This window comes from Protopterus annectens, chromosome 12.part0 (genome assembly GCF_019279795.1).
Source record: "Protopterus annectens isolate FY-2018-M chromosome 12.part0, PAN1.0, whole genome shotgun sequence".
NCBI classification, from domain to species: domain Eukaryota; kingdom Metazoa; phylum Chordata; order Ceratodontiformes; family Protopteridae; genus Protopterus; species Protopterus annectens.
In genome coordinates this window covers 480,421,087-480,436,086 of record NC_056746.1, presented here as the reverse complement: position 1 = coordinate 480,436,086, position 15,000 = coordinate 480,421,087, and the positions used below count along the sequence as shown (strand labels likewise).

General features: G+C 39.4%; 2 protein-coding genes across 2 annotated transcripts in view; one reads left to right on the top strand and one right to left on the bottom strand.

Moving 5' to 3' along the window:
* SLC5A10 (solute carrier family 5 member 10) overlaps nt 1-15,000 on the top strand; it is a 1,811,293-nt gene that overhangs the window by 1,130,358 nt on the left and 665,935 nt on the right. The window lies entirely within an intron of this gene.
* Nucleotides 1-15,000, bottom strand: part of FAM83G (family with sequence similarity 83 member G) — a 254,449-nt gene that overhangs the window by 149,742 nt on the left and 89,707 nt on the right. Inside the window, exon 2 of the mRNA XM_044089580.1 lies at nt 2,207-2,374. Coding sequence (XP_043945515.1) covers nt 2,207-2,374 — 168 coding nt within the window. The remainder of the gene's footprint in view (nt 1-2,206; nt 2,375-15,000) is intronic.

Genomic DNA, 15,000 nt, shown 5'->3' with positions numbered 1-15,000 from the left:
TAGGATGACAATTCCCAGGGTCTGTAGTCGCTCCCCCTTTATGGAGAGGGATAACTGTAGCAGTGCACCATTTGGTAGGGACAAAACCTGAGGTGAGGTTGTGAGTGAACAGGACACACAGATGTGGTGCCAGTTCACTTTGTAGTTCATGTACAACACAGCCAGGTATATTATATCAGGCCCCATAGAAGCTGTTTTTTTGGCCTTGGACAATGCAGCCTCAACCTGTGCTGCAGTAATGCTTGGTGCCTGGCATACTTCCAGTATTGCGATTGGTCCTTTACAGGGGGAGAGAGGGGTAAAGTTGGTGCTGAATCTGTCGGCCAGTATGTTGGCAATATCTATTGGCTCAGTATAGGAGGTACCATTGTGCAGTAACTCAGAGCAAATCTGGGTATTGCCATGGAGATTCTTGATATAACTACAGAAGGCTTTGTGGTTGTTTTTATAGTGTCTGCCACAATTCTGCCTTCATAGGTGGCTTTAGATTTGATGAGGGATCTCAACTTTTTGTTGAGGCTAATAAGGGAGTTTTTCCGGTCTTGGGACTTCACCTTTTTCTGCAACAGTTTCTTCCTTCTGATGTAGAGTTTATTAATCGCAGGGACCACCAGATTGGCTTCCTTTTTTGGAGGAGAGTGTCTTGGTTCTGTTCGGTATGGCTAGTTCCATGCATTTATGTACATGTTCGCACAGTGCATTGGTGTTCGATTCGGGAGTCCTGCATCTATTTTCCATTCACATGGGTGCTATGAAGTTAGCCACCTCTGTTTTTAGGAGCCCAAAGTCAGGTTTGCAGAAACTTTCCATAGTGGTTACCTTTGCAGGAGGTGCACACTATTTTAAATATGTAGCAGCAGTTATTTTGACTGCATAGGGGACCCCATTCATGCTTTAGGACCATACATTGTGCAACTAAAGTAATCTAGCCTGTTTTTTTCCCTTCATCTTCTGAAGTTCAAAATGGTCATACCCATCTTCATGAACATACTTGCTTGATGCATTGGTTTCTGTCATTTGTTTGATCACTCAAAATCTTTGTTATTGAGATTGCAGTGTCTTGAGGAAACAGCAAAACTTCCCTCTTCTTAAAGTTTGATCATGGAGTAAGAATAAAGTAAAAGGTGAGTGGAGAAAAAAACCCAGCTTGGGGGGGGGGGGGGATCTAAGGAGGCTTGCCTTCACCTGCAAAATGTTTTTGCTGTTGTGTTGTTGCTACACTTGCAAAGTTGTGAATATGTCTCTCTGTATGTTCACAGGTAAGTACTAGGCTAGTTGCCCTTGTGGCCATTTTAAACTTAGCCAGTTTCCTTTCTTGTGGTCAAAGTAACCCATCCCATTTGGTTACAGATTGGCCTCATCTATCTTGTGGTCGATAATTTGAGGGACCCATGCATGGGATAAAGCATTTATGATCTGTAGCTGTCCATCAGTAGTACAGGAGGCAGTCCAGGGGTAACTTTTATGTTTCCCATCCATAGGTCTAACTTGCTCTTGAAAATGGACAGGGATGAACTTTATGTGGATTGGGGACTCTGTTCTATGCCAACAGTATCCTTTGGAAAATATACCTGTCCCTCCAAACCACTCTTTTGATGTTGCAGAAGAGGTTTAGGTCCCTTGATGGAGTATTTCTGATGCCACTTGACTCAATGATGTGCAGTAAATCCATCAGTATTGGGTTGGACGATACCTTGCATACCAGACACAGGTCACTTCTTAGCAGTCTGTAGGATACCAAATATAGTGACAGGTCATTGAGATAGTTATGTTATTTTAGGTCTTCTATCCTTTTAGTAAGGTATCTCTGTGGTATCGTATGACTTCACCACAGAGGCGAGAAACAACTTGCTTGACAATTTGAGATTCTGAGTTTCAGAAAGGCATAGTAGAGCAGAATATTTGCTATAATAAGCATGCCAACAGTATCCTACTACAACTGGAAAATGATTTCTGCTGCAGATTCATATGTATATTCTAATGAAAGAATGGTGTATAAAATGATTGTGGTTTCATTACTTTTAAGTAATATGCACTTTGCTGTAAAATGCCTAAGAGAAATAAAACACTTGTGACTAATTCGGATAAAGTAGTACAAAACTAGAGATTTTAGAGCTAAATTATAAATACATTAGCATAAAACTATCCTCATTTTCATAGCAGATCTCAGTATTTAATGACAATGAACTAGTGCAACATCACAAACCTTGAGGTGTCCCACATGCATTGCTGCTCTTTCACACATTTGAAGAAAATGTTCAACGTGGTCTTCATCAAGGATGATATACACTGGCACCTTCTTCTTGAAACTCATGTCAAGCATGTCCTTGAAGATATCTACATCTGTAAAGATGTCCATTACAACAGCTATCACCTGAAAGAAAAATAAATGAGCCTAAGCTATTAAGCTATTAAGCAAGAATACTCATCAAATGTGTGATATCTTCTATTACATACATTTCACCAACTAGGATGGTACAAACCTAGAATTACAATAACCCATTGTCACCAGAGTTCTCAGTTTTGAGACGTATGAATTTGTAAAAATTCCTTAGGCCAAGCATCAGAGGCTGTAACTTTAAGTCCTTCGTGTACTCCCTGAGCTCACAAAGATAAAACTGAAAGTAGTAGTTGGAAATGAGAGCATTTTTGAAAGATTAGAGGAGGGGATTTCTAGAACCTACAGTGGATATAAAAAGTTTACACACCCCTGTTAAAATGCCAGGTTTTTGCGATTAAAAAAAAATGAGACCACAATAAATCATTTCAAAACTTTTCCCACCTTTAAATGTGGCCTATAACCTATACAATTCAAATGAAAAACAAACAAATCTTTTAGGGGAAAAAAATATATAAAAATAAAAAAAACTTACAATATGCTGGTTGTGCAAGTATGCACATCCTTAATGTTGTGTGCACACACCCTTAAACTAATACTTTGTTGAAGCACCTTTTGATTTAATTATAACATTCAGTCTTCTTGGGTACACACCAGCCATCAATTAAAGAGACTGATTAACCGCAAATAAAGTTCAGCTGTCCTACTAGAATTTTTCTGAGATTTACTGAGTTGCCTGCTGCAGCAAAAGCCATGGTTCACAGACAGCTTACAAAGCATCCAAGGGACTCACTGTTGAAAGGTATCAGTCAGGAGAAGGGTACAAAAAAATTTCCACAGCATTGGATATACCATGGAACACAGTGAAAACAGTCATCAAAAAGTGAAAAAAATATGGGACAACAGTGACGTTGCAAAGAACTGGATGTCCCTCCAAAATTGATGAAAAGACAACACAAAAACTGGTCAGGGAGGCTGCCAAGACACACACAGCAACACCGAAGGAGTTGCAGGAATTTCTGGCAAGTACTGGCTGTGTACTACATGTGACAATCTCCCGTATTCTCCATATGTCTAGACTATGGGGTAGGGTTGCAAGACAGTAGCCTTTTCTTACGCAGAAAAGCATCCAGGCCAGGCTAAAATTTGCAAAACAATACATAAAGTCTCCCAAAAGCATGTGGGACAATGTATTATGGTCTGATGGGACTGAGGTTAAACTTTTTGGCCACAATTCCAAAAAGTACATTTGGCGCAAAAACACTTTGAATCACCAAACGAACACCATCCCCATGGTGAAGCATGCATGGTGGTGGCAGTATCATGCTTTGGGGTTGCTTTACTTCAGCTGGAACTGGGGCTTTATTCAAGGTGAAGGGAATTATGAACATTTCCAAATACCAGTCACTTTTAGCCCAAAAACTTCAGGTGTCTCCTAGAAAGCTGAAGATGAAGAGGAATTTCACCTTTCAACATGACAATGACCCCAAGCATACATCCAAATCAACAAAAGAATGGCTTCACCAGAAAAAAATTAAAGTTTTGGAATGGCCCAGCCAGAGCCCAGACCTAAATCTAATAGAAAATATGTAGGATGACCTGAAGAGGGCTGTGCACAAGAGATCCCCTCACAATCTAACAGATTTGGAGCGCTTTTGCAAGGAAGAGTGGACAAATATTGCCAAGTCAAGATGTGCCATGCTGATAGACTCCTACCCAAGAAGGCTGAATGCTGTAATTAAATCAAAGTGTAGTTCAACAAAGTACTAGTTTAAAGGTGTGCACACACAACAAAGTATTAGTTTAAGGGTGTGCACACTTATGCAACCAGCGCATTGTACATTTTTTATATTTTTCCCCCCAACAGATTTGTTTTTCAATTGAATTGTACAGGGTATAGGTCACATTAAAGGTGGGAAAAGTTTTGAAATGATTTATTGTGGACTTATTACAAAAGCCTGGCATTTTAACAGGGGTGTGTAAACTTTTTATATCTACTGTACTTAAGATATCACACCAACTTGCCTTCTTTTCCAGCTTTACCAGGTCACCAAATGTCTTAATCCTTGCAGCCAAGGCATATATTTTCAAATCTGGAAGTCCAAGGCCCCTCTTGTACAACATGGAAAGAAAGACCTAGTTTAAGATGGCACCATTTATCTGAACCCCAAATAAAATTGCCACAATAATTACATATAGCTGTCCAGTAGTAGGCAGGATGAATAATCGGTATTGCTGGTTTTGCAAGGAATAAATTTAAAGAAGACTAAACCAATAAATTGCTGTTATTTTCTGGGGGGGGGGGATCCAGGCATAAGAACCACCACTCAGTGTTATTCTATTAATAAGATTATCATAGTTAAAGCATATCCCTAAATAAGTGAAACCTACTGAGTTCTGCAAAAAAGGGAATTTTGCTAATACTCCAGGGGACAGTTTGTAGTTAATTTTTAATGTTTTAGTGGAATTAATTTTATAACTTGACGGCCACGGTGGTGCAGTGGTTAGCATTGCTGCCTCACAGCAAGAGGTTCTCCGGTTCGATCCTCGGCTGGGGTGCCTTCTGTGCGGAGTCTGCATGTCCTCCCTGTGGTCGCGTGGGTTTCCTCCGGGTGCTCCGGTTTCCTCCCACATCCCAAAGACATGCTGCAGGTGGATTGGACACTCTAAATTGGCCCTAGGTGTGCATGTGAGTGTGCCTTCTGTGGAAGGTTGGGCGCCGGGCTGGCAACTCGACACCGTAAAACTCCACTGCCATTCAATGTGCGGACAAGGTGATCCGCTGTGGCGACCCCTAACCGGGAAAAGCCGAAAGAAGAAGAAGATGTAGCCAAAATACTGGATTTCTGGAAAGAGTACAAGCAAATGCGCTTCTGGATTTGATAAATATAATAATATGTTGTCCATATATAGTGATAGTTTACAGTCAATTCCATCCATTGAATACCCTAGTATAAAAGAATTACACCACATTATTGCAAGGGGTCACAGGTAATGGGCTAATAAAGGTGAAACAGAGCAATCTTGCCTCCTCCTCCTCCTCTTAGTGAAGGAAGAGTTGGAAAATGACCTATTGATTTCAAAATGGCCCATGTTCATGGACTTTATAACATGCATAAGGAAAACCCAGAGATAACTCTGGCAAATGCCTTTCCCTATCCACATTAACCAAAAGTAACAACTGGTACAGGGATTATGCATTTTCAGTTAATAAGGTCATTTTAATCAAATTATCATATGTAGTTCAACAGCCTATGAGCAAGAATAGGCATAAAAAGGGGGTAATCATGGTTTAAAAATGATACTGGCCAATAGTACGAGGGGAAGGGAGAAATCTTTGCCTGGTTTAAGGATTACAGTTATAATGGCCTCCTCCCATGTTGAAGGTGGGAAGGAATCCTGCAACAATGCATTACATAATTTAATAAAGAACTGATCAAAGTTGGTCTTCCCCATTTGTAAATTTCCAAGGTAATACCATCTGATCCAGAGATCTTCCCATCAGACAATAGTGACATTGTGTCTAAAACATCCCAAGGGGAAATAGGAACAAAGCTATCTGCTTCCTCTGAGGAAAGGTTCTTTTATCAGAACAGTTTCTATAAAGTTTAGTATTTCTTTAGTTACAGGTAATATTTCCCCTGCCCCAAAATACAATAACAAACAACAAAAACATCAACAATTCCGACCATGTCAACACACATTCTATCAGAGTTCTGATGTCTGATTTGCCTTTCAACTTCCAGCTTCTTCAGAAATACAGAGAAAATTCTGGCGCTGGTGGGGTACATGTCAAAATGGGTTTTGTAAGCCTCTTCTGTTTTGTAAAACAAAAGCAACTCTGTATTCTTTTTACAGGTTTCAAACTTGTGTTCCAGACCTGTGATACCTCTACTCATCTGTTATTGTATTGCACATATATTTCTACTTGGGCAGCCCATAGTTTACAGGTAAAATTGTGTTTAACTTCCTCAGACTAAGTATGCAAACACCTAAACAGTTGGTCTTTTAATTCCTTCCAAGCAACAGAAATAGGTGCGTCTGACTGGGGAGGTTAGATCTCCTCTGCTGAAAGAGGGACTTTGTACTTTCTGTGGCAACGTCACTCCTACATAACTACAGGTTCATTTTCAGTCTCCATGGAGAGACATGAGGGAAGATTTGCAAGGGTAATATTAACGAGGCATGGTCTGCGACTTGACCTGAAGAAGTTCTCATATCATGCAACATGTATTTGTGCTCCTGATTAATAAAAATATTACCAGTGAACTGTGCAAGTAAATATTAGGTGGTAATACTAGTAAAACATGGACATCATCCATGACAAACCTAGAAAGACATCTCTTAAAATCTCTCCCCATCAGTAATTCATAAGCTTTCCTTGGTCCAGAGGAGACCTTAAAAGGTGAGACAGTGATATTCCAGCCCCCTTCCCATATAGAGATGCCGTATGGTGACACCATACGGTGACGCCCTCCAAAAATGACATCCAATCAGTAAAGCAAACAAAAATGTCTTTTATTTGGTGTGGTTGGTGGGAGGATAAACATTTACTAAGGTGAGATCCAAGCCATACAGTTTGCCTCTCAGAAGTTCAAGCCTGCCCTGGTCACCTATAGTCAACTACTGAGAATAGCAAAATAATTTCTGACTTATTATCACTCCACATTTAAAAACCGAAGAGTAACCTTGGGAATAGGTTCCTTTGATCAGATGCTAACTTTCCACTTGTGTCAGGTGAGTTTCCTATAAGTAAATAAAATGGGGCTTCAGAGAATAGATATGTAAAAAGCATCCTGCACTTATTTACTGTTATGGAAAGTAAGTGGCCTTGTAAGCATAAACTTGTGTCATTATCTCATTCATGCATTAATGCATTAACTCAAAGAAATCTAATACTATCCAGTGTCAGTGAGCAAATATCCAGTATCAAAAGATTTGGAATAAAAATATCAGTTTGGGAGAAAATTTTACTCAAAATGCTTGTGACAGAGTTGATTCACTGACAAGTGGGTGTCTAACACTTTTAAACCCTAAGATGTTAATAATATTTAGGTCCCCCCCAGAGAGCTATGTACAAAAACAGACATTACATATGACAAAATGACAACAGAATGATTTTAGCACTCTAAATGACAAGAAGCAAATTGACTTTTCACGTCTTAAAGTACAGACATCAGTGTTAGGAAGCAGAAGTAGTCATAATTCCACCCCCATTAAAACTACCACAACAATACCCTAAAACTGGATTATCAAAACACAAGTGAGAAAAACATGACAATTCCAACAGAGTTTGTTAGTAATTCCTCCCATAGTGTAAAAAAAAAAAAAAAAAAAAAAAAAACTTATGCCATAAAAAATCAGCTGCTCCAAGTATAAAAACAACGTGCTACTGAATAAGCTTCATGAAGAGTCATTAGCGGCAGAGCAGGCAGCCACACGTGTGGGGGTCTGAGACAGGAGTCATCTCTTACAGACTGGAAAAGGGACTAAAGGCTGCTTAGAGGGAGAGTTTGAACTTGGGTTAACCTCATTTGATTTAGGACGACAGTTACCATCCTCACTAACAGAAGAAGAATCCTGCAACTTTTTGAAGGTTTTCTCAGCTGAAGAAAAGATTCAGAACCATCTGGCAAAACACTTTCAAGACAGCTGGGTAGACCCATTGCATTTCCAACCATTTAGTCAGGTGATCTTCATGGATAGCCATAATTCAACCATATGTTACCTATTCTGTAACGGGAAATCTTGATTAATAAATATACATGCACTGCCAGTGGTAAAAGTTTTACCAGGGAGCCACAAATGTAGTAACACATTCTTTTATTGCAGAATTAAGAAAAGTCACAAGAACTGGGCAGGGGAAATATGCTGCTACTTTATTAGGTGGTGGTTCCCTATGTGCATTTTCAATAACTCATGTTGCTGAATCCCAGTCCAATCCAACATGCATACACATAAGCAACAATCACAGTTTTCTGAATTTTCAGGTACCCCTATTAGACAAAGATTATTCCTGCACCCTCTATCCTCCAGGATAATATTCTTGCTCTGCAAATGTTTGATTCTGCATTCTGAGATCTGAATCTAACTCCTTAAGATTGGACTCCTGATTCAGTAGTGATCAAAATGTTTGGTTACTGCTATTTCTAGGTCTTATCTTTACATACGAATGGGCTATGTAATCTACAATAGTGGTGTTTATTTTCTGCACCTCAAAAATCAAATCAAAGTTCTCATCTACTTATAGACAGGTCCATGTCTAATAAGTATTAGACTGGCATCCAGCTGCCTACACACAATGTGGAGATGTTGCGCGGAGATTTTTTTAAACTTTTTTCTCTTTTTAGCTGCTTTCTACAAATATGAACTCTAAAGGAAATAGCTGCCGATTTAAATCTACTCCAGATTAAAAACACAACTTTGTGTTAAGTTTAAGCTAACAAATAAGATCATACTGTAAGCTGGCAAGGGAGGGGCGAAGCATCAGAATCAAGCTGCCACCATGTCCAACTTCAGAAATTTGTAAGTGTAAATTGTAAATGACTCTTGGTAATGTTTATGCAAGTAATATGACTGCAAAAAGGGCCATTATTTTTTTCATGTAAAAAAAACTTCCGCCATCAAGATACAGTCACCTGTGATCCTGCTCTATCTTGCATTTCAGAGATGTTCTTTTCTTACGTGAATCTTGAATGCCACTTTTCCTACGTGAATCCTGAATGCCACTTTTCCCAGGTGAATCCTGGATGCCACATAGGATCTATAGTCATTAATTTTTGTTATTCCTAGTCATTATACCAGAACAGTAGGAAGACGGTTACAGGTTAAGATCAAAGGCTATTATCTACCCCAATATTCCCCACAGAGGGTCTTCTGTTTTAATGAATATAACCTTCTAAGGACTTTGGGATATCTTTTACCTGCAGAATTCTCAAGAGTCGTCTCCCTTCTCATAGCCTTTCAATTATCTCATGAGAAGTACAATATTTGGATTAGTATAGCTTCAAAGCTCAGCTAACTGTGCAACATTTTGGCCAAACACCGTTTCAGTACTCGTCGCCAAGTTTATGACTTCGCCAAAATCCACACCACACATTTTTTTCAACCACATATTAATTTTCTAAGTAAATAATTGAGCCACCACTGAATCAACGCTCATTTGGTGAACCCCCTTTACTTAAACGAAATAGGCATTGTCACCCTATATGATCATATAGTAGGAATTACAACGCTTATGAATCGTGCCTCATACACTGCATATGCAAGCTGTATCCTGCACTGAATTGCATTCTCACTGCTACCAGCCACCCTTATATTTATCTTTAACTTTTTTAACTAGCCAGCATACAATGCAAAAAATCTTCCCTGAACTGTACCATTCACAGCCTCCTCAGAAAAATGTCATTGCAGGACTCTCCAGGCTTCTAAAGCTCTGATTACTTGCACTACTTTGACCTAATTAAGCAGGTTTTATCATTATATGCAGCATGAAAAAAGACCGACTTAATGGCAAAAGTTAAAAACTGAGCTCAAAGCCTTTTTTGTTTTTGCAGCAAGGCAATTCTGCTGCACTGTCATACCCCACGTATGCACCTGCAATTGTAAAATCAAAAGTGCTTTTCAGAAAAAAGGCAGGCATCATCAGCAGTAATGGGCCGGTAAAGCATGTGAAACTTCACTGCATAATTTGTGCTTTTACTGTCTGCAGTCACCTAACCCTGTGATCTGTATGCTGAGAAAATGCAACGTTCCCTCATATTGGTGACTGCATACAAATGAAGCAACACTAAGAAGGGAGCAGAGAACAGCATGACTTGGATGTGTGTGTGTGTGTGTGTGTGTGTGTGTGTGTGTGTGTGTGTGTGTGTGTGTGTGTGTGTGTGTGTGTGTGTGTGTGTGTGTGTGGGGGGGGCACATATGGGAGAGAGCACCCTAATGTCAAATGACCGAATCTACACACTTACTTGTTACTGACTTAACAAAAGTGTGCCTAGGAATGTGATAGAATGTGGAACGTGTATTCATGGTTATCCATTCTTACTAATAACTTATAACCCTACCTGTAACCCCAAACACGCACCTTAGCTTAGAAAAACCCGCTCTAACATTAACGCTACTTAGGCAGACTTAGTCTGAATGCAGAGGAGTTTTTGGTTAGGGAATTGCAAAGTGAAAGAGTTTTCCTTTTGTAATGTTTTCGTTTTTCTCTTTTTTTGAAAGGTTATTTTTTTGAAACGAAAGCATCGATCTGCAGCATTTTAGTGTTTGTAGTTTGATTTTATTCTTATTCATAGATCTGAGGGAACACTTAGCTGTGTCTAGTCTTCTGAAAGGCCTCAGTCAAGAAGTGCACCGCAGAAAAATGAGGAGGACTGCAAGAAAGCAGGGACTATAAAAAGCAAAGCAACCTAAAAGGAACAAGAATTTATGGAGGCTGCATGAATGCGAATGGTTTACGAGCAAGTTTGAAAATGTTGCTTTATTATTACTTTATTCAGCAGGTAGGTATAGACTTGAGGATTCTCTTGGAGATTAGATTACATCTGAAGGTAGAACCAACAGCTATGTGCAGACAGAGTGAAAAAGAAGTACGACTTGTGTGACAGAATAATCATAAATATAAAAGATGAAGACATGCAGATTATGAACATTTTGTACATTAGAAGTAGGACTAGAAGAATGTATTTCAAATGTAAAAACACAAGGAATTGTTTTGTTTGGTTGCATTTTATACCCTCCAGGAAAAAAAGAAATCTGACATGATCCTTTTATTCAGGCTGCTGTATTCTATGTATGTGATGTATTAATATGGACACTGAGATAGGAGTTCTCATAGTGTGGCAGGAATGAAAATCATGGAAAAGTTTTTCTGTTTGGATAGTGTGCAATGTAGTACAGGTGGGGCAATACGTTGAAAGAGGAATTGTTTTAGGAAAGACTACAATTTGAAAAACATTCAGTGCAATTTATATTTAGGTACAAGTATAAAACATAAATGAACTAAGCAGTACAGCAGTCAATGATAATCTACACCTCTTCGCCCTTTTAAATTCAGACTAATTTCTACAACAACATTTTAACAGTTTGTCTGCGACTCCTTTGGGATCTACCAAGTTTCATTGAATGCCCCTCGGTCAGACTGTACAACATTGCTCATATGCAATCAAATCCTCAACTTAGGGAGGTAGCATGTTCTTACTGTAGAAAACCGTAACATATACAACATGGCATAATGATCCACTTCATAATATAAAGGCTACACTTGGAGGAAAAAAAAACACTATGCAATTCATCAAGCTCCCATCACCTCCCATGAAGGAGCTTTACCCTCATACCTGCTGAATTATCACTCTGAGGTCAGACAACAATAAATGAAAGGAGCTAAGGTTCCAACATGCTCTCAATAAATGTGCAACCTTCTTGCAGTATTAAAGTTTGGGGGGGGGGGGGCAGTGGAAATGTGCAGACTTGCTCCTCTGCAAAGAATGCCTCAAATTCAAGAGGGAGAGAGGAGTCTGAGTCTGTGCGTCTCTCTCGGTGTGCTCACTGGCAAGCAAGCCCAGACTTTTGCTTGAAAGCTTGCCTTTATAATATGCTGTTTTTGCCAGCTGTAGATTTGACTGCATATGCTCAGAAATGTGCACTTAAGCAGAACATTTAGTCAAACCCTTTTTTGAGGATCAGTTCTAGTTCTGGAAGTCTACCCTGGTTGACTGGAGAGAACCAAGCTGAGACAGGTAAAGCTCATGGGTTTAGGGTAAACCATTTAATTTGGATAGTTTGTGTTATGTGTAGCATATTTGTAAATTCTCATTTTCTTTGTTGGGACTGTGGTAAACGTTAAATCTTACTAATGCTGGTTGTTATATACACTCGGTTCCACTTTTAATTTATATGTAATTTTAGGCGGTTTAATGCTTCACACTCCTGACAGAGAATTCACATTTTAGACTTAAACCCAAGGCTTTCCATGGCAGACATGATGTGATAGAGGACCAATAACCAACTATGCCTTCTGGGAAGGACATGTGCTACCACCAACCACTGTATGACAAGGGACACCTAGTAGATGGAGTTTCAAATGTGCCCAAACCATATTTTGGCACTTGGTAGTGCTTGCAGGGCAAAGTCTCAATTTTGTCTCCCTTCTAGCATTGGGCTAAGTCAGCTCTGGGTTCCTTTCAATTTCTTTGTAGCCTGCAGACAGATTCATAAACAAACTTTTATATTTGGATTCCTTGCCCCCTCCTCAACAAGAAGAGAAGGAAGACTGCTGCTATGACAGACTGATTCCTGGTTCTGAGAAGGGGGGAGAAAAAAATCCAGGCCCACCAGTTTTTCCTTCTAGACTTGGACATAGGATTGGGGTAGTCTGGCCTCTGATTTTCCATTAAAGGTTATGGCATTAGGAGGCAGTTTTAAAGTAACACTTCAGGTGATATCACTCTACAGGACCTCAGACTCCCAAAAGCGATGCTGACACCTTCCTGAACTTTGGTACCCTAAGCCAGTGGCTGTCATTCCAGTCTAGAAAGCCATTTCAGATATTTTTAGAACTGTGCTCTTGGAACCTGCTTCTGATCATTAACAAATTTTATATGGTTCGGCATGATCGTTAGAAATTTCAGTGTATAAGAACTGCGTTGACAATCTAGACAGTGTCCCTTGAGACTGCCAATAAAAGTAGATGTGAAGCAGGAACATTATTCCCAGTGACAGCGCAAATTATTTGCTCAGTGAGGAGACAAAGTATATATACCAGCTACTCTGGCTTTGGGTCCTGGAATTATTCGATATATATACTGAACTATCAGGAGCCATTAAACAAACCACAAGATTGTTGTGTAGGGAGTTCTAGATGAAAGCCTGAATGCTGCTATCTTACAAGCTCGGACTATTTTACAGTTTTAACAAGCAGCATAAAATGTGGTTATGATATTGTAAATGTAGTATCCAGTAGTGCAAAGAATTCTTACAGTATGCTGCAATAGGAATTTCAAGATCACTGTCCCAACTCAGTTATACCAGCATATACTGTGTTAACTGCTTTTTCTGCTTTCATCATAGAGAAAATGGCACTCTGACATCTTATGTCTTACACATTAGTTCTGACCTTAAGCTAAATGTTATGGCTCATTAATTGTGACAACTACAGGCAAGTTCAATGGCTTCCATATATTAGTATTAAAAAACTGGTCTCATAGGAGCTTTACATTTAGAACATCTTGAATGTTTAGGTTTCATGGATCCTACCACCACGACTAGAGCACATTCGGGGCATACTTAAAAAAAATAACCTCTCTCCTCATCAGGCATTTCACTTGTTATTAGCTATTCTTTCCCACCCAACACCTTCCTGTGGTGCTGCAGTGGTGGGCTTTTTTTTTTTCTCCCCCTGAAATCCTTGTTTAAAGAGAACAGGAATTAGTGGCTTCATTTGGGTTTCCTCGTACTCGGTTTTCATTAGAAAACAAAAACGGCTATTTGTATTCCAAAAAAGTCACACATTTCTCCAATGTCAAAGAACAGCTATGTTTTGTAATCTGATTTGATGTACTCTTGTTTTTAAAAATCAAATGTCTAAACTTTCACGACCGGAGGCCTCTTTTCATTGTTGCGTAGTGAGTTATAAGGAGCAAAAATGTAATATTTTGATTCCCATCTTATTCAACATCAGTCACCCCTCCCCCTCTGCAACATGGGATTGGGGTGTCTTTATCAACTTGTCAGCATCTCCATCAGTTCAGTACCACGCTCCGTTCTTTTTCTACAGTCATAACGGAGTACCTCAGGTTCTCTCTCACACAATCCATCTAGCTCTTTCTTGGACACCCTCATTTCCTTGTCTTCTTCTTGGATGATATTCCCATCTTATTCTCCTGCAATAATAAATACTGCAATACATAGAAGAGTTAATCTGGGAGTTTAGGCAATGACATAGATAACCAAGAAAATCAGAAGTGGAACCAGCTCTACCATTAAATATATCAAAATCTTTTTGCTTACCCCGCCCCCATCCTGCACCAATTGGGTGATTTTTTTTACTGACAATTGTCACCTATTGCTCCACCAATCTGCAAAAGTTGGAACCAGCAACGACTGCCTGGTATATTTGGCTACAGCCATTTATCGTTGCCTTGCCAGCTGGTTTCCCAGTACCTGTAACACTACTTGAAGCTGGGTCATACTCCAGTGATAGAAGCTTTGCCTCATTCAATATGCCAGCAGTTTATCACGGACTACAAATCAGTACACTTTGTTTCGGTCTCGTCATAGCACTGGCATAATTGCTAGCCCAGAAGTAACCAATCAGTGTCTAGAATGGAAGGAAAAAACACTTGTGCAGTTGTTCTGATATTTAAATCATGCAGGAAAACACTGTCAGACTATTCTGTAACATTAGGATTTGATTTTTCCCCAGGTTTGATGCTTGTAGAAAACTATGCCATTTACATATGGGATGACTAATCACTAATTTGGTTTTATAAACTGACTGGAGGCCTTGTGGATCACAAATGCAGATGCAAGCGACAGCAGGGTGGAAGAATGGAATTGAAAGTAGTGTATGCACTAATGATCCTTACTGGAAACTACTAATCAGATTTTGTTACCTAGAAAAAACCAACACATCAGCATGGAGTACAAAGGGCAAATGGAAA